Source organism: Podarcis erhardii, assembly GCF_964252035.2.
Source record: "Podarcis erhardii genome assembly, chromosome: 4".
NCBI classification, from domain to species: Eukaryota; Metazoa; Chordata; class Lepidosauria; order Squamata; family Lacertidae; genus Podarcis; species Podarcis erhardii.
The window spans coordinates 2,440,477-2,458,200 of record NC_138508.1 but is presented as its reverse complement, the minus strand read 5'-3'; the positions used below and the strand labels follow the sequence as shown (position 1 = coordinate 2,458,200).

The following is a 17,724-nucleotide window of genomic DNA, read 5'->3' as shown; positions in this document are numbered from 1 at the left end:
TCCTGAAGCTCCTTCCACATTCCACACACTGATAGGGTTTCTCCCCTGTATGAATTCTCTGATGGGAAGTGAGAACACAGCTCTGACTGAAGCTCTTTCCACATTCCACACACTGATAGAGTTTCTTTCCAAGGATATTTTGTTGATGGGAAGTGGAATGGGAGCGCTGACTGCAGCTTTCTCCGCACTCCAAATTTTCACGTGGCTTCTTCTCTCTGGGGATTTTATCGTGGTCACCTTCGTTCTTGATTTCTGCTACATCACAATCTGCCATGGAGACAAAAAGGGATTAGAACCTCAGGAACAAATGGAGAAGAACTGAAGGGAGTTCAGTGTGTTTATTACCTTTGTTGTTTGTCATTAAGCAACATATTTATTATGAGATTTTGTTGAGGTGCTGAATGTTGCTTTGTTTGATATACAGTAGTGGTCAAAATTGTGGAATACTTTTGGGGAAAAGTGTATTTTAGGGGTTTGATGGCTCATAACACTGCTTCTTTTGGAATAATATCATACAATTATGTATCAACGGAAATTGTTCATTTACCCATATTCTATCTAAAGCTAATGCTATAGCCAAATAACCAGAAAAAGGAAGCACAACTTGCTTAGGTTGACTTTTGTCAGTGTCTTTGGGATTGCTATCAAGTTGGTTGGGTTTTTTTGTGTTCTTGTAAAACATAATAAAATTACAGAAATGGCATAAAGAGTTGACTGGTCACCCAGAAAGCGATGTAAAATTGTACTGTTAAGTGAACAAGGCTACAGTTATAAAGAAATTGATGAAATATTACGAAAATCTTAACCAGAGCTGGCCTTTATATATTTTTGAAGAGGTATAAGGAGATTCAGTCACTACAAAATCAGACTGGTAAAGGCAGGGAAAGGTGCACAAAGGCAAGTGACAATGGACGAGTGGAGACACTGTCCCTACATGACAGAAGAAAATCATCTGGGTGGATACAAGATGACATGGTGCAATGTAATGTGAAGTTGAGTACAAGGACTGGTCTAAATGTTAGAATTCTAAGGAAGAAGCCATTGTCATCTCTCAAGCAAAGGTTGAAAAGATTAAACCCATGTTAACTGGACAGCGGAACAATGGGACAATGTTATTTGGTGCGATGAGACCCAAATCTCCTTGCTTGGTAGTGATGGCATGACATACGTGAGGAGAAGAATCAGAGAAGATTTACATCCTACTTGCATTACACCGACCGTGAAACACCCAGATAGTGTGTTGATCTGGGGTTGTATGGCAGCAAAAGGTGTGGGCAAAATTTATGTCATTAATGGGAATGTAAATGCCCTAAAATGCATAAATGAAATATTTGCACCCAAACTGAAGCGTTCCTCAGGTGATCCTTTCACAGGTGTTGAAGCATATTGTCAGGGAACTGCCATCGGTTCAGGAGGGAGAGAGGAAAAGCCGAATGGATCACAGAGAGCCTCCAGGGATCATGGAAAGCAGCTCCTCTTCAACGGAGGAGAGTAAACACGCCTCCAGTGGAGCGGAGCTGCAGGAGTCGGAAGAGGCAAGGCGGTGCCAGGACAACTTGCCTGGGCAAAGCGGGGAGGAGAGGGGTCCTCCGTTACCCATGCTCTCCTTGCGCAGAAAGCATCCGTGCAGAGAGGGGAGGCGCAGACTGGGCATCAAGAAGCTGCTTTGCTGGGGAAAGTTTAGGAACCGCCCACTCACGGATTCTGCCAGCGACTGAGTCGGCCACGGGAGAGTGGCGCTCCGGACAGATAAGCTTTATTTTGGCAGCAAAAGCAAGGCTTCACAGCTAAGCAGGGAGATATTTGCCTGCTTGCTCTCGAGCAACCCCTTGGAAACATTCCACACACACACACATATATATATTCTATTTTATACTTCAACAGGATTCCGCTCCATGTCATGTTGCTGCTGTGTGCAAAAGGTGCTTTCAAGATAAAGATATTTCACTGCTGGAATGGCCTGGGAATAGCCCAAACTTTAACCCAATCAGAAATCTATGGAGCCGACTAAAGAAACTTGTTAGTCAGAAGCAACCCAGCAATAAAGTCCAATTAACAGAGGCAATAATTTAATCTTTGTTTCACTTTATTACAGTTGCAGAACTAAAAACTTGGTTCATATCATGGGAAGGCATTGTAAGGCCGTAATTAAAGCTAAAGGTTGCCAATGGTTATGACTGCTGTTCTAATAAATGGTTATGGCTGCTGTTCTAATAAATACTCCTTCATAAATGTTCTTTCATTACATTCTTCATTAAATTATCTTTCCATTGCTATATAATTTTATGGTATTACTCCACACAAAAGTGGTGTTATGAGCCATCAAACCTCAGAAATACACTTTTCACAAAAGGTTCCCACAATTTTGGCCACTAGGAGAAGTTGTTCACTTTAAAGTTAATGTTCTTTTTATATGGGATCAGATTAATATTTATGTTTCATGTTTCTATATGTGTTGGAAGCGGCCCAGAGTGGCTTGGGCAACCCAGCCAAATGGGCAGGGTATAAATAAAAAATATTGTTATTACTACAGTGTTACATCAATTTAAGGGCAATCCTGTTCTGGAAAAGATTAAGTTTGTAAATCATCATCATCATCATCATCATCATCATCATCACTGCTACTACTACCTGAGATTCAATAAGTCTAGCTCTTCTCTGGGATGAATTTTGTTTGGCCCAACCATGGCACCCCCTTCATCTCCATTGTCAGTCATTTCTTTGATCAACCCAAGACTGACAGGAGCAAATACAAAAACAGAAAACCTGAAGCTACGTATGTGGTGTCCGGTACGTTTCCACAGCTCCAGAATTCCCAGACTTGTAGCAGAGCGGCACAGCGAGTGCTGCTTGTGTGTGTGAGCTTGCAGAACACAGAATCCAATACACTGCTGTTCCTCTAAAATAACAGCTTTATTGTATGTACAGCAAGATAAACCATCGGAAGATGCAGACATTGCGTCTTCCTTGTCTCAGCAGAAAACGAAAGTCAGAAAGAACGAAGAAACAGCTTTCCCGGTTGTTATGAAAGCTCCTCCCCAGATGCAGGACATTCTGAGCTGTTAACCTTGTAAGCTCTAAACTTCACAACTTATCTTTCCTAACAATTATGAAGCTGACATTTAAGATGGCCTGGGCAGTTCTTGTCAGAGTTGCGTTCGATCAAGCGACTCCTCCAGTCGAGCCTTCGGATTACCCTCCAAAGATAATTAGCGACCTGAGCCTCTGATAAGACTCCAGGCACGTTTCCCCCCATTACGCAGAGTATCCAGCACAGGGAAGGACGAGAAATATGAGCTACATGATAAGAGTTTTATTGCTAAGCTATGCAGACAGAAAAAAAATACATCCTCTCTCTGTGAGAGCAGAGAGCAACTGAAAAACAAAGGAACAGGAAACCAGTAACATCACATCCATCTCTTGTCTTCCGTGAGACTTCCAACAGTCTGGAATGTCTCTGGAATGTAAACAGAGTCTTGTGACTCCAAGAGCACTGCACAGTGGCAACACACAGAAACTAACAGTTCAGGCCAGCCCAATCATGGAAGAAAAAGGAATAATTTGATTGTTCAAAGAAAAATAATTTGATTGTTCAAAGAAAAAACTGTAAGTTACTGTATATTGTGGGGGGTGTTATGTTCCCAGGTGTTATAGGGGCCACGGTTGAGCTCTGTGAAAATAGATGAGGTTGGTCGCACAGAGGTATTTTTTGAATTTCCAGGCAGATAGGACGATCCCACAGGGAGGCTTACCAAGAGAGGCCACGATCCCACGATTCTCCTCCATGACGTCCTTATGCAGAGCTCTCTGGTCAGGATCCAGGAACGCCCACTCCTCGTCTGTGAAACAAACAGCGACATCTTCAAAGCACACTGGACCCTAAAAGAAAAAGGGAAATGTCCTCCTCTGAGACAGCAGAAATATGATCTGCTACACAATGCTCTGTTGTTTCCTTCCTGTTAATTGCGGTGTTGTTTCAATAGGATTGCTTTGCTGCACATTTTATTTATGGATGCTTATTTTATTCTGCGTTTTAATTATGGGTATTCGTCTTTGTGCAAATAGTTGGTACTCCACCTTGTGTTTTCCAAGTCATTCTGCCTACTCAGATGGGCAGATGGAAGGATCCACTTTCTCCTCTCCTCCTGTGCTGTTCTGGGAAGGTTCCTTCCCAATGCCCTAGAGCCAAATTTAAGGGGTTCATTGGGGCATGGAGAGGGGGAGGGGAGGAATGGGGGGCAGGCCCCATTTTGCAGCGGATGGGGCTGGTAGGGTGAATCCAGACCACTATTTGTTCTCATTTGTCCACTGCTTAGAAACCAATTTTTGCTTTCAGTGATCAGTCTAGAAATAAGATAAGCCTAATTTGGATGGTCATCTGTCTTGTATGATCTAGCAGAGATTCCTGCATTGCAGGGGGTCTCCTGGCTCTGAGAGACAAGCAGGGAGGGTGGATTCTGGTGGATGGAGAGGGAGCCCCCGGTGGCTCCTCCTTCTCCTGACTCATCTCTGCCTCTCGACCTCCCTCCTCCCACTTGCCTCCTTCCTCTTCTGCCTCTGGTTCTGGGCTGCATTCTGCCACAGAGTCTCCCAGCTCACTAAGCCCTGTTACCCCTTGTTGCGTTCACAAAGTAAAGGAAGGATATTTACTTGAGGCGTTCACAAAGTAAAGGAAGGATCGAACTCTGATTAATAAGAATACACACAGAGACTTGAACCAGCAAGACTTATAGAATCATATAGTTGGAAGAGACCACAAGGGCCATCGAGTCCAACCCCCTGCCAAGCAGGAAACACCATCAGAGCACTCCTGACATATGGTTGTCAAGCCTCTGCTTAAAGACCTCCAAAGAAGAAGACTCCACCACACTCCTTGGCAGCAAATTCCACTGTCGAACAGCTCTTACTGTCAGGAAGTTCTTCCTAATGTTTAGGTGGAATCTTCTTTCTTGTAGTTTGGATCCATTGCTCTGGGAAGGGTGCGTATAATCGTGTCTCTCTGTGCCTGTCCAGTGTGGTGTAGTCGTTAAGAGCGGTGGACTTGTAATCTGGGTAACCGGGTTCGCGTCTCCGCTCCTCCACCTGCAGCTGCTGGGTGACCTTGGGCCAGTCACACTTCTTTGAAGTCTCTCAGCCCCACTCACCTCACAGAGTGTTTGTTGTGGGGGAGGAAGGGAAAGGAGAATGTGAGCCGCTTTGAGACTCCTTAAAGGGAGTGAAAGGTGGGATATCAAATCCAAACTCTTCTTCTTCTTCTTCTGTCCGTGTGCAGTCCCTGGCCCAGGTAGTTTTTATTCACAAAAGAACTTTTTAGAGAGTGTTCGTAAGAACCAATCAGATTTCTTCTGAGCATTTCCACAAACCCACGTGGGGAGAAAGTTAAACCACCATAACTAATTAAGCACGAGGCAAACAAAGAACAGAACTACAAATAAGACATTTGGCAACCCCGGAGGTGATAAACAAGCAATACCTATGATAAGGATGGCCAGGAGGACAGCAATCATTATCACCTTCATGTGAGATCTGCTTCCTGGCCCTAAGATTAACATCCTACATCAAAGAAACTTGCCCACTATCTTTATGGCCCAGGATGCCTGCCTGTCAAGCAACTGGGCTGTGTACGTGACAAGAGAAATGGCCAGCAGAGGAAATGGCCAGAGATGCAGAGTTGTAGATTGATCAAGAATCATATCAAAATAGTTTATACCCAGTCAATGCAATGCTTTCATTGCTGACACAGATGGCTTACTCTATATTTGTTATAATTCCTCATAGCAATCTCACCTGATCCTTACAACCCCTTCAGCTTCTGACACCTCCTCTTCCCAGGCTTCTCCCTCTGACCGCCCATCCGTCTTCCACCTCCACTCCTTCGGCTCTGAGCCGTCTTCCCTTCCTGGTTCCCTGGCTGCTTCCTCCCACCATTCCTCTGTGCCCAACCAGTCCATGACATTGCTCCATCCCTCGGCCTCTGTCCCCACAAGGCAGCTTCCCCTGACCTGATCTGGTTCCACAGCCGCTGCTTCCCTTCTGCCCCCATGAAAAGGTGGATCAGGAGGTCTTGCCAGCATCCTTCTGCCACCTGCAAGAGAAAAAAGGTAAGCAGGGTGCCAGGTGTGCCTGCTTCACTCACAGGGGAAACAGGGCATCTCTAACTACAGATGGGCCTTTGAGAAAGCCTAACTTGCTGAGTGCATTTTGATGTTTGTGCCCATTTCATATGTTTGTTTGTGCAGAAATGCATCTCCCGTCCCCTGGACCCTTATTCCCAACTGTTTCCCTCCAAAACAACATGAAAAGAACCCCTAGATGAGTTGGAAAACCAACAGAATAGACCAAACAGAGAAAAGCCACCTTCCTCCTTACCCAGTGGCCTCACTCTGGTGTCCAACGGAGGCCTCTCTGCCTCACAGGAATCCAGGTCCATTTCTGCAAAATGATCGTTTTCCTGAAAGAGCAACAAGGATTCAAAACAGAGAATGAATGGTGAGAAATGTTAGAAAGAGAATGACAAAGACTTGAAGGGTGTGAGATCTCATTCCATGGATGCTTTCCCAGAAAAAGGATGGGCCACCAGCAGACAATTATGGGATGTTCTCTGTCCTGTTTGGAGCCCCTTGGGAGTATCCAGAGGAAAGTCTCCCTCTCACCTGCTTTCTCTCTGCCTCCTTTCTGTCTTCTGCCTGACTCAGGAGGAAACCTTCGGCCAGGGCCACCGCCTGGGAACTGGTCTCCACTCCACAGTCCCTCACCCAGCTCTCCATCTCTGGGGGAAGGACAGCCAGGAACTGTTCCAAAATCACCAGGTCCAGCATCTCAGCCTTCGTGTGCCTTTCTGGCTTCAGCCACTGACGGTCAAGGTGGTAGAGTCGGCTGCAAACCTCTCGGGGTCCTTTGGCCTCCTGGCAGCAGAACTGCCTCACCTGCTGGCTCTGCACCTCTGAGCGGAGAGTGTCCTCCTCACCCAGGATCTTCTGCACAGAGTTTTCCCATAACCCCCCACTGCTCCCAGTTTGGCTGGCATGGCCTCTTCCTGCTCCAGGGCCAGCTGAGTCTCGCTCATCCATCTGTGCTCTCAGGAAGCCACTGAGAGATCGGAAGGAACCCTTTGGTCTTCTGCCAAGTTCTGTCCGTCTGAATGGGAAGCTCTAGCAAATCCTACAAAGCAAATACATTGTTCTGTTACAAAAGTTGTCTAATATCAGGAGAAGAAAAAGGTTCCTTGAGGAAGCATGGATGAGTCTTGCTGGGAACTAGGGCTGGACTGCACCACAGCCCAGACCATTGGCTATCTTTTTTGGGGGAAAGAGGAGTAAGAGGAGAAGAAATATGTCTCTAGCCTTCTAGCAATGCAAATTGTGGAGGCAACTGAAGGGATTTCTGTGAGATTAATCAACCTGGTTTCTGCTGCTTTCCAGTCAATGTATGAAGTCTGAATTGACTGATAAGGAAGTCATTTGTATTTTCTGAAAAATGGATGCTTGGCTCTAGTGGGGGTCCTCATCCGGGGGTCCTCAGAAGTTGCTCCCCCCACCCCCATTCCCCTGCTTCTGCCTCCGCTTTTCTTGCACTTGGTCTCTATGCCACTCTCAAGACAGACTCCTGGGGTGGGGTCCCTTTTTCTTTGCTCTGAGGGCCAGGTATGTTTCTGGCCAACCCCCTGAGGGCCAAGTGGGCCAAAGACATCTCTCTTGAAATTTAGGCTGGCAATTTATTATGATTATTCTATTAGATAGCTTAACACACGCACAGCCATTGATGCCAAGGTCCCTGGAGGCTCAGGGAGGAGCAGCGCCCATTTCCGGCTGCTTTGCCAGCAACAATCCCTTTGGGAGAGAGAGGATGTGGTCCTGGGATGCCCTGCTCTGGGTGCGAGGGGATGGCTGCAGTGGCCTCCGTGGGGAGCTGCCCTGGGAGACACTGGGAAACTGGTCCCCAATGCAGCAGCCAGACTCTGGGCTGGGATCCCTCTCTTTACTCCTGGCCTTTCTCTCCCACCTTTTTTTTTGGAGGGGGGGGGGGCTAGTCCACCTCCTCGTCCAGCTTTGGAAAACCATTTGCAGATGTTTCCTCCGTTGTGCAATGAGGCTGAGCGACGTCACACAGAGTTCAAGTCCCAGGGACTCCTTTGTTTGAAGAAGGGAGATTTCGGGGGAGTCAGGGATCCTCTGATCTGCAGGAAGGAGAGCGTGGCAGCCCTGGCCCCTCCCTGGCAGGACCCTCTCCTCCTCCCTGACTTGGGGTCCCCCCCCCTGCAGGAGCAGATCAGGCCCCCCAGGCCCCCTCCCCTGCTGCAGCCCTGGGACCCCCACCAGATCCCAGAGAGAGAGGAGACTCACCAGATCCCGGGAGAGACAGCGATGCAGCCCTTGCAGGAGAGACCCCAAAGCAGGAAAGGACTGGGGAGGGGGGGCCTTGGAGCTGGAGGACCTGGCCCCCCCCTTGCTTCCTGTCCTCTCTAGGAAGGCAGCTCGGTTCCCTTTAACCCTTGCCAAGCCGAGTCCCCCAGCTCAGCCCTCTGATTCTTATTTTTCTATGGATTTAGGGGGGCAGCTGCCCCCCGGCTCCGCCCATGCCCAGATATCCTTTTGGGGGTGAGGCTCCTGGCTGGACTCTGAGCATCTCCCTCCCTTGGCCAGAAACCAGAGGAAGAGCCTGCAGGGAAAAGGGCTTTGCAGGAGGCAAGGAAGCTCCTCCTGGAATTCCGGAGTGGAGAGAGAGGAGGGGATCCCAGGGTCATCTAGTCCAACCCCCAGCAATGCAGGAATCTCAGCTCCAGCATCCAGGGCAGATGGCCCTCCGATCTCTGCTGAGAAACCTCCCAGGAAGGAGAGTCCCCCACCTCCCCAGGGAGACCTTTCCCCTGCCCAGCTGCTCTTAGGTGTCCCTCAAGGCAGCGGGTCCTGAGTTCGAGCCCTGATGAAACCATTGCACTGGCTGCCAAGGAGGAACCCAGGGAAAGTTCATAAGAAATAAATCCTATTCTCGTCATAAATGAGTAATACTTTCCTATGCATGCTTTTTATACTAATATACAAATGTAAACAATATTAAAATTTATTAACCAAAGCTTTGTACATATCTTTATATAAACTTGCAATTTTACATCTAGCAAAACAGCAACAATTTGTACAAATTGTTACAGAATATTAACGAGTGGTTTAAGCAAATTAAACCACACTGATTTATTTTAGTAAATTATCTACAAAAGTGATTTGTGACTTTTTAAAAAAATTCCCATGAACATATAAAAATAAATTATTCTTTCATTTTCAATTAAATCTACCAATTAGAAATATTACAAATCAAAATATCCACCTTATGAATTTTCCACAATACAAAAAACTGTCACAAAACCTTATTTACAGAAATGAGGTAAGAACTGTGCAATGTTTAACCAAACGATATTGCAGAAACAATAGGTTCATCCAATTAAGTACACAGTGTAGGTCTAAAGTATACTTGAGTATTTTCCACTAATAATTCACACAAATTCAGATTCGTGGCCATTAAATCCCAACCTCAATCTATGTTCTGCTATACTGCATAGTCATACCATGAAAATCAACTATTCAAAGTGAAAATATTTTTATTTTAAAAATATTCCACCCGTTTACACCATTTCCTCAGAAATGTGAAATTCTTTCTCTCCCCCCCCCCTTCTTTTTTTGGTAATTTATTAGTGGAAAGCAACCCAGGTAACAATTTGCCTGAGCTATCTACAGTGACAAACACTTCTCATAAAGGCAGATCAATGGGGTACGGCTGCTGGTGCAAGGTTGAGCACACTGAGGGCTTTCACAAAGACTTGTTTAGTGCATGCCCAGCTATACAAAGCAATTCCAACCCAATAGAGGTAAGCAACAGGCACTTGGGTTAATTCAAATATTACCAGAACATGAGTTGCCCTCTCGTCTGGTAAGATTTATCATCTTTGAACTGATCTGTTTTTTTTCCAGCAACCTTAAAAAAAAATCCAATTGAGCATTAGCCACCATTTGTCATTACTTGAGACTTCTTGCTTTAGCAAAACATCCATGAAAGTTAACTGGGGGTGGGAGTAAAAAGTTTAAAACCTGGTCCTTTATTGGGGGAGAAAACTGGTACCTCTTTTTTTAAAAAAACCACTGGTGTTTAGCTAAACAGTAACAACTTGCCATTGGCAGATACTGCAATTTGGCTTGCTTTCTTTCTTCAATATTTGGCTTGCTTTCTTTCTTCAATTTGGCTTGCTTTCTTTCTTCAATTTGGCTTTCTTTCTTTCTTCAAACAAGTAATGGATCTGGAACAGGCAGGCACAGACAGTCTGTTCATTAGCACTCTGGTATGTTAAAAGGCTACTAGTTCAGCAGCAGAAGTCAAACAAATGGCCCAAACTGACAACTCTAATATGCAAAAATACTTTAAAAGTTCCATGAAATTGGAAGAAAACAGTTAAGGTTCAGTGCAACAAAAAGCAACAAGGTCAAAGCCTTACAATAAATGTCTTCAGGTAGATTCGCTTTTCCAGTGTGCAGTTAGCTCCTTGTTGCATTGAGTCATACCTGCAGAGAGTCTGCAACTTGCAAACTGATGAAGTGCTCTCACAGCAGGACACATAATTCTCATGTTTTTATTTCTCCAAATGTCAATTCTTTTCCGGTGCAACTGGTCCACTTTTATCATTGAGTCTAGTTACTTTTTGAGCTGTGTCATCCCCGTGAATGGTAAGGAATGGGTTACTCGTAGCTGTATGAAGTGGGGATGCCTGATTGCCTGCCAGCAAGTTACTGATGGGAATCTGTGTTGCTCCAGAAATCTGCAACTGTTGTACTTCAGGCTGGTGGTGTTGCTGCTGAACTAGTTGATACAGAAGAGCCTGGTGTGGTGTGAATTGTTGAGTATTCAGTAACTGCTGAAATTGCTGGTGCTGTTGATGTAGCAGGAGTTGTCTCTGTTGCTCCGGAAGAAACCCAAGTCCAGAAGCACTGCTCCTCAGTGTAGTTGGCAGAGGATGTGCTGTGTTTGGTGGCACAGTTGCGTGAGCGAGAGGAGAAGGGTTCTGCGATATTGTGGCAGGAGTCTGAATTACCCCATTTAAAGCCCCAACAATTCCATTGATTGCCAGCTGGTTACCTGGCAGAGCTCCAATTATTCCACCAACGGTGGCAGGAATGGTGGATGTTACAGTTTGCATTCCGCCGGCAAGTGCCCCCACTGTCACGCCATTGACCTGTTGAACTCCTGCGACTCCGGTGCCTTGCTGAGCTGGACTTTGCCCAGCAGGTGGGGGAGTGGAAAGAGCAGAGGAGCTACTGGTGCTTTGTCCACTGGAGTTGATCTCCTGATTTAATACGGGAAGGGAATTGTCAGGTAGAAAGGTGCTTCCCAGATGAGGGCTCTTGCTGCTGTTCAAAGAATCAGTGCTAGCAGCAGCCTGAGCTGAAAATGCATGTATTTGATGTGAAGGACTCGGATTGCAGGTTATTGTTGGGAAAGGAACTGAAGCTGGGCATTTAGTAGCTGGAGGCGTTCCTTTTTAGCAGTCAGGTTTTTAATCTGTTCTTCTAAGCGTCGGTTCTCAACTTGAAGCTGGTGCAATGACTTCAGCATACCTAAAATGTCACTAGGGGTGCCCTGTTCTAGCAGGAACTGCTGCCCTTCACTCCATTGCCTCTCCAGAAGTTGCTCCATAGTAACTGGTACCGGGGGCAAATGCTCCACATTGCTATTCCCTGGCTGATCATCACGTCATAAATGAGTAATACTTTCCTACGCATGCTTTTTATACTAATATACAAATGTATGCCATTCCCTTGTCCAGAAATGCTTAATTGCTAATTCAATGGACTGAAAATGGATGGTTGTTGTTATTATTATATTTAGGGAAGCTTTTAATGTTTGAAGGACTATTGTATTTTACAATACAGTAAATTGGCAATAGATTGGCAGGGTATAAATAAATTATTAATTAATTAATTAAATTGATCATGTGAGTGTTCTCCTTCCGAAAGAGGCAGGTGGAATATCCACGGTTGCTAATAGCATAACGTTGAAAGTGCAGGGAAATGTGGGGAGCCCTAGAGCATCTGCTTGGCATGCAGAATGTCCCAGGGTCAACCCCTGACACCTCCTGCAAGGGCTGGACGAAATCCCTGCCTGAAACTCTGGGGAGCTGCTGCCAGTCAGTGTAGGCCCGGGGTCCTCAAACTATGTCCCGCGGGCTGAATCCAGCCCTCCAGGGTCGTGAATCTGGCCTGCGCGGCCATTTCAGAACCCGCCAAGTGTCCGAGGCTGAAAGCATCTCGCTGCCCGCTCAGTCAGTCCCTGTGTTGTGCTGAGGTAAACGCCACTGGCGTGGTGGCGGCTCTACCAATGAAAGGCCAGGGGGTTTCACTCGGGGACGGGCAGTGTTGTCTTTTGGCTTGAAGAGCGAAGCTGAGTTTGGTGGAGGAACGCAGACTTGGATCAATTCGGTTTCATTACATAGACGTTTACTTTAAAGGTGGGAGAAGGAGGTATAGTCCTATTTGTGTGAGTGGCACAGGGGTCTTTCCACTCATGTGATTTACATGCTCTGAAAGTTGGGATCTGTTTTGAGATTTAAATTTTAAAAGGGTGGAGTGGAACTGGATATTGACCATCTTGTTAGCCTGGGGCAGGGCTCAGCAACCTTTTTCAGCCGTGAGGCAGTCCACCATCCCTCAGACCATGTAGGGGGCCAGACTAAATTTTTTTTTGGGGGGGTGAACCATTTCCTATACCCCACAAATAACCCAGAGATGCATTTTAAATAAAAACACACATTCTACCCATGTAAAAACACGCTGATCCCCAAATCATCCGCGGGCCGGATTGAGAAGACGATTGGGCCGCATCCAGCCCCCAACCCTTAGTTTGCCTATCCCTGACCTGGGGAGCCACATTCTGGTTGAAGGAGGCCAGGATTGGCCCCCATGGCTTGGGATGTCCCTCCTCCCCTGCAGTAGGGCTTGGAACCCAGGAGAAAACTCTTGGAATAGCCTTGCCAGGTGCTCAGGGACGGACTCACCTGTCCCCATGTCCTTCTCTTTGCAGATGTGCTGCGGTTGCACATCCCTCCCCCAGGGGTGAGTATTGGAGAGAACCAGAGCAGGAACTCAGACCTGCCCTCTTGCCCCCCACTCTGCACTTTCGGATGTGGAGAGACCCTCCCTTTGTGAGGAACTGACAGCCTGACTTTTGCCTTTCTGCCAGCTCACCTACAGATTAACACAGCAAGGTGTGCTCTGCTGAGCCACAGAGTCAAAGGTCTACTGGCAGCTGCATTGTGGATGGAGGAGCATCCCTCAGATCTGACTCCACCTGGCTGATCAGAAAGCAGCATTTATAGTGTTTCTCTGGAGGCGCTAGGGTGGACATCTCAGTGGGGTTGTTTCACTGTAGAAAGAGCTTTGCTCCATCCCAATTCCCATGGCATCCAAACCGCCCAGACCTGGAGCATCGCTTCACAGAGTCAGGGGGACTGTGGAGAGCGGACCCCAATCCCACCTCCAGGCTTAGGATTCTTTATCATTCTACATCTCCAGCAGACTTGGGAAGAGTGGAACAGAAGGTAGCTTGAAAGAGACAACAGCTTCACAGCTGAGAATCCTGTAACGGGCAGAGCAGGAATACCAGATAGGTGGGTTGGCAGGCAGAGAATAAAACAGTGTGATACCTGTATGCATTGATGAGTATAAATGGTCTGATTTTTATTTTTTAAAAGAATGGGGAACTGAGCTAGGGCAACTCGTTTTCTTAGAGTGGCAATGGCACCCACCCAAGAGGGGCCAGAACTGAGTTCCAGCAAGTTCTGGCTGGAAAAAGACCCTGGCTAGGCCCATTAATAAGTGAGGCCAGTGTAACATGCACAGGGATGGGAACTGACCACAAGACTAGTAAAAACCAGTTAAAGGGGAAATTAATGGCTGATTGTTAAAGAGAAAAACAACTCCAGATAAGGTACAAGGAGGGTTCTGACACATATACTAAAATCAAATGGGTTGGGTAAGTGTTTTTCATGAACTATGGCTTGATGAGAGATGGTGAAGTGCAGACAAGGCAGAAAGTGGTTGGGTAAAGGATGAACAGCTAAGATTATGCATATTTTGCCTATGCTGTATAGTCTGTGTCCTAATAGAAATGTAATGCATTACTGAATGAAGTTATACTGATTGGGGATTTGGTGTGATTTCTTGAAACCACAAGGAGTAATCCCCCTCCCAACCTCATACGTGGAAACTGAATACAGAGGTACCTCTGGTTACGAACTTAATTCATTCCGGAGGTCCGTTCTTAAGCCTCTTATTCTGAGGAACGCTTTCGCTAATGGGGCCTCCCACTGTGCACACGCCTCCTGTGCACAATTTCCGTTCACATCCTGGGGCAAAGTTCACAACCAGATAGATAGATAGATAGATAGATAGATAGATAGTTTATTACGGCCATAGGCCCATATTCAATAGATCATACAACAAAACAGGTATAACAAAATAAAATTAATAAATTAAAATACGTTTAAAATCACAACCAGAAGCAGCGACTTCTGGGTTAGCGGAGTTCGTAACCTGAAGCGTTTGAAACCAGAAGCGTTCATAACCAGAGGTACCACTGTACAGGCCTCCTGGCAGCTCTGTCTTGCTCTCAGGACCCTGCCCAGGCCGCATCCCTCATTGGCCCCATTCTGCACTCTCCCCAAGTGATTTTACCCAGCTGCCATCTGTCTTGGAACTATGACAACTGTTCTGGGTTGCCTGGATGAAGTGGGGTACATGTCTGACCGCACCGATTTTGCCACAACCACCTCTGGGATGTGGCTCCCAGAAAGCTTTTGATAAGAAAACATGGCCCTGAGGCTGAAAAAGGGTCACCACCACTGAATAAATCCCTGCTTTTTCAGGACTGGAAACCCAGAATAACATGGCATCAAAAGTTCCAGATTTTATTAGGCCAGAGATATGATTAAAATTAGGAAAGAAACTTGACCATCACTTGTTAAAGCAGTCTATTACAGTATTACATACAGAACAATATAAATATGTCATTTCTGTGTGCAACCTGAGAAACATGGAAGAGATGGAGGAATACTGTAGGTCCTCAGAAATCTCCACTAATTCCATTTCTGGATTTTCATGATCAAAACAAATATCTCCAGTAGAAGGGGTGGACATCCAGGGGGTTGTTCTATGTTCAGGACCTTATTGAGGGATGCTGACCCATCTTATAATAACCTCTATGAATCCAGTTGACTCCAGATAGCTCAGGTATGATTTTTTAGGCAATATTTTATGGAAGCAGGAGGGACTTCATTATCAGAAAGTGTATGAATCTTTTTTATCTAACTCTGGAATGTATATACCAGGAGAACAACCAAGATGAGCAAGGAACTGGAAATCAAGCCTTATAAGGAATAGCTGAGGCAATTTGGTATGTTTAACCTGGAAAAGAGGATATGATAACCATCTTCAACTATCTGAATGGCTGCCACATGGAAGATGAAGCAAGTTTATTTCCTGCTGCTCCAGAGGGTTGGATTCAAATGGATGTTTTTTATTGGGAAATTAATATACACTCTTAAAAAAAAAAAAAAGAAGGGGAATGAAACAACATCAGCCAGCATGGTGTAGTGGTTAAGGGTGGTGGACTCGTAATCTGGTGAACCAGGTTCGCTTCCCCGCTCCTCCACATGCAGCTTCTGGGTGACCTTGGGCTAGTCACACTTCTTTGAAGCCTCTCAGCCTCACTCACTTCACAGAGTGTTTGTTGTGGGAAAGGAAGGGAAAGGAGAATGTTAGCCGATTTGAGACTCCTTAGGGTAGTGATAAAGCGGGATATCAAATCCAAACTCCTCCTTCTCTTCTTCTCTTTGGACAGACAGTCTCCCCACCCCCACCCCCTTTCCAGTGCATCAATATGGAGATTGTACTTCCCTTTGGTTTAAACACTAGATGCTGGGAATAAACATTTATTCATTCCACTGGTCACCTGTCTTGGTTCCTACTCGAACAGTACATGGACACTTCTACATAAATGTTGTTATTGTGTTTGTGATGTGCGTGGTTCATTCTGTTACGAATGCTTTAGCTGAGTTTCTTGCATTCAGGGGGCTGGATTAGATGTCCCTTGGGGTCCCTTTCAACTCTATAATTCTATGATTCATTCAAAACCAATAAAATGTTTGTAAAAGAAAAAAGAAAGATGATGGCTAGATCCAGTGCTCTTTTCCTGGGGGTACGCAGACCCCCTAAACATTTTGTGAATCTTTGTCAGAATCTCCGCTCGGCCAAGCCGATAAGGCCTCATCTTCCTCCGAGCTGAGCCTTTGAAATCGCCTCCAACGTGTATAATGACCTGAGCCTTTGATAAGGCCTCAAGCACATTCTATTCAGCAGGGTTTCCAGCACAGGGAAGAGACGAGAGGTTTGGCTACATTGTAAAGAGTTTTATTTCTAAACTACGAGAACAGAAAGGACATCCTCTCTCTATGAAAGCAGAGAGCAACTGAACAAAGGAACAAAGGAACAAAGGAACCAGGAAACCACGAACGTCACATCCCGTCTCCCTTTTCCTGTGAGACTGCAAAGTCTCTGGAATGTAAACAGAGTCCTGGGACTCCGCACAGCTGCACAGTGAGAAACAGAAACTAACATCCTCCCCCTTTCTGTGAACACCACTGGGCAGCGTGTCAGCACATTATCAGTACAAACCCAATTTCTGTACATAGGTACAGTGTTGATCCTTCGGAACAACCTTGGACAATAAATCAGCAGGAATTTCATTACCTGTCATGTAGGACACCGTTACAAGTCCTTTCTGAACACATTCTCTAGCATGTTGCAGCTTCAAAGTGCTTCGTGCTTTGCTTACAACCTTCAGAAGTCAGAAAAGCCAAACATGCTTTGTTGTCCTGATAAACCTGGATTAGAAATTTTACAGGAATTCTCGTGTCTTTACACAACTGTAACAACCATTCACAATCCACAAGTGAATAAGACAATGCATTCAGTTCAGCTTCACAAGAACTTACTGTTGTTTGCTTCTTGCACGACCAATCAAATAGATCCTGGTTGTACATATAGCAAACTTCAGACGTGCTTTTCCTGTCTGTAGTGTCACTTCCAAAACTCGCATCAGCAAATATCTCAAGACCACCAGACTTCTGATTGTTAAATGTCAGTCTGTACTGCATAGTGCCTTTCAAATAGCGTGCTACGCATTTCAGAGCTTTCCAATCCTTAACAGTAGGATTGTTGACTTGTCTGCTTAGCAAGTTACAGCTAACTGCAATGTCAGGTCTTGAACATCTGGCAATGAAATTTAGTTTGCCTAGCACATGTCTGTACAGTGTAGTGTCAGAAAATGCTTCTTCCGTGTCATCTACCTGATAACCTGTTGTCATTGGTGTGTCTACAGGGTTAGCATCCATCAGGTTTAGCTTGGTTAACACATCAGCAATTTTCTGTGACTGGTATGCTAGGAATTAAAGCTGCATCACATGATGGACACTTCAAGATGGCAGGGGCTGCTGAGCAGACTGCCAGAGGTTACACCCCGGGGAAAGCTGATACAGTATCCCAGACCATGCAGGGATGTGTTCCTGAAACCGAAAGCTCCACAAAAGGGAGGCTTTTGGAGGAAGAGTGAACGAGGGGGGTGTTTCCTGTTCAGGGGGTGAAATCTCCAAAGCAGGAGGAGCAAGGGGAGTTGGCTGCCACGTCATCC

General features: G+C 45.8%; 1 protein-coding gene, 1 long non-coding RNA gene and 1 pseudogene across 4 annotated transcripts in view; 1 reads left to right on the top strand and 2 right to left on the bottom strand.

The window, feature by feature from the left end:
• The window catches only part of LOC309341299, a 204,061-nt gene that overhangs the window by 129,249 nt on the left and 57,088 nt on the right, over nucleotides 1-17,724 (top strand). The window lies entirely within an intron of this gene.
• The window catches only part of LOC309340922 (uncharacterized protein), a 125,437-nt gene that overhangs the window by 92,221 nt on the left and 15,492 nt on the right, over nucleotides 1-17,724 (bottom strand). Inside the window, exons 4-5 of the mRNA XM_081860157.1 lie at nucleotides 6,003-6,085; nucleotides 3,753-3,879 (exon numbers count right to left, since the gene is read on the bottom strand). Of these exons, the coding sequence (XP_081716283.1) occupies nucleotides 3,753-3,879; nucleotides 6,003-6,085 (210 nt within the window). The remainder of the gene's footprint in view (nucleotides 1-3,752; nucleotides 3,880-6,002; nucleotides 6,086-17,724) is intronic.
• Nucleotides 10,265-11,733, bottom strand: LOC309340590 (protein AF-10 pseudogene; annotated as a pseudogene). Its single transcript has one exon. The product of its transcript is annotated as a protein AF-10 pseudogene (transcript).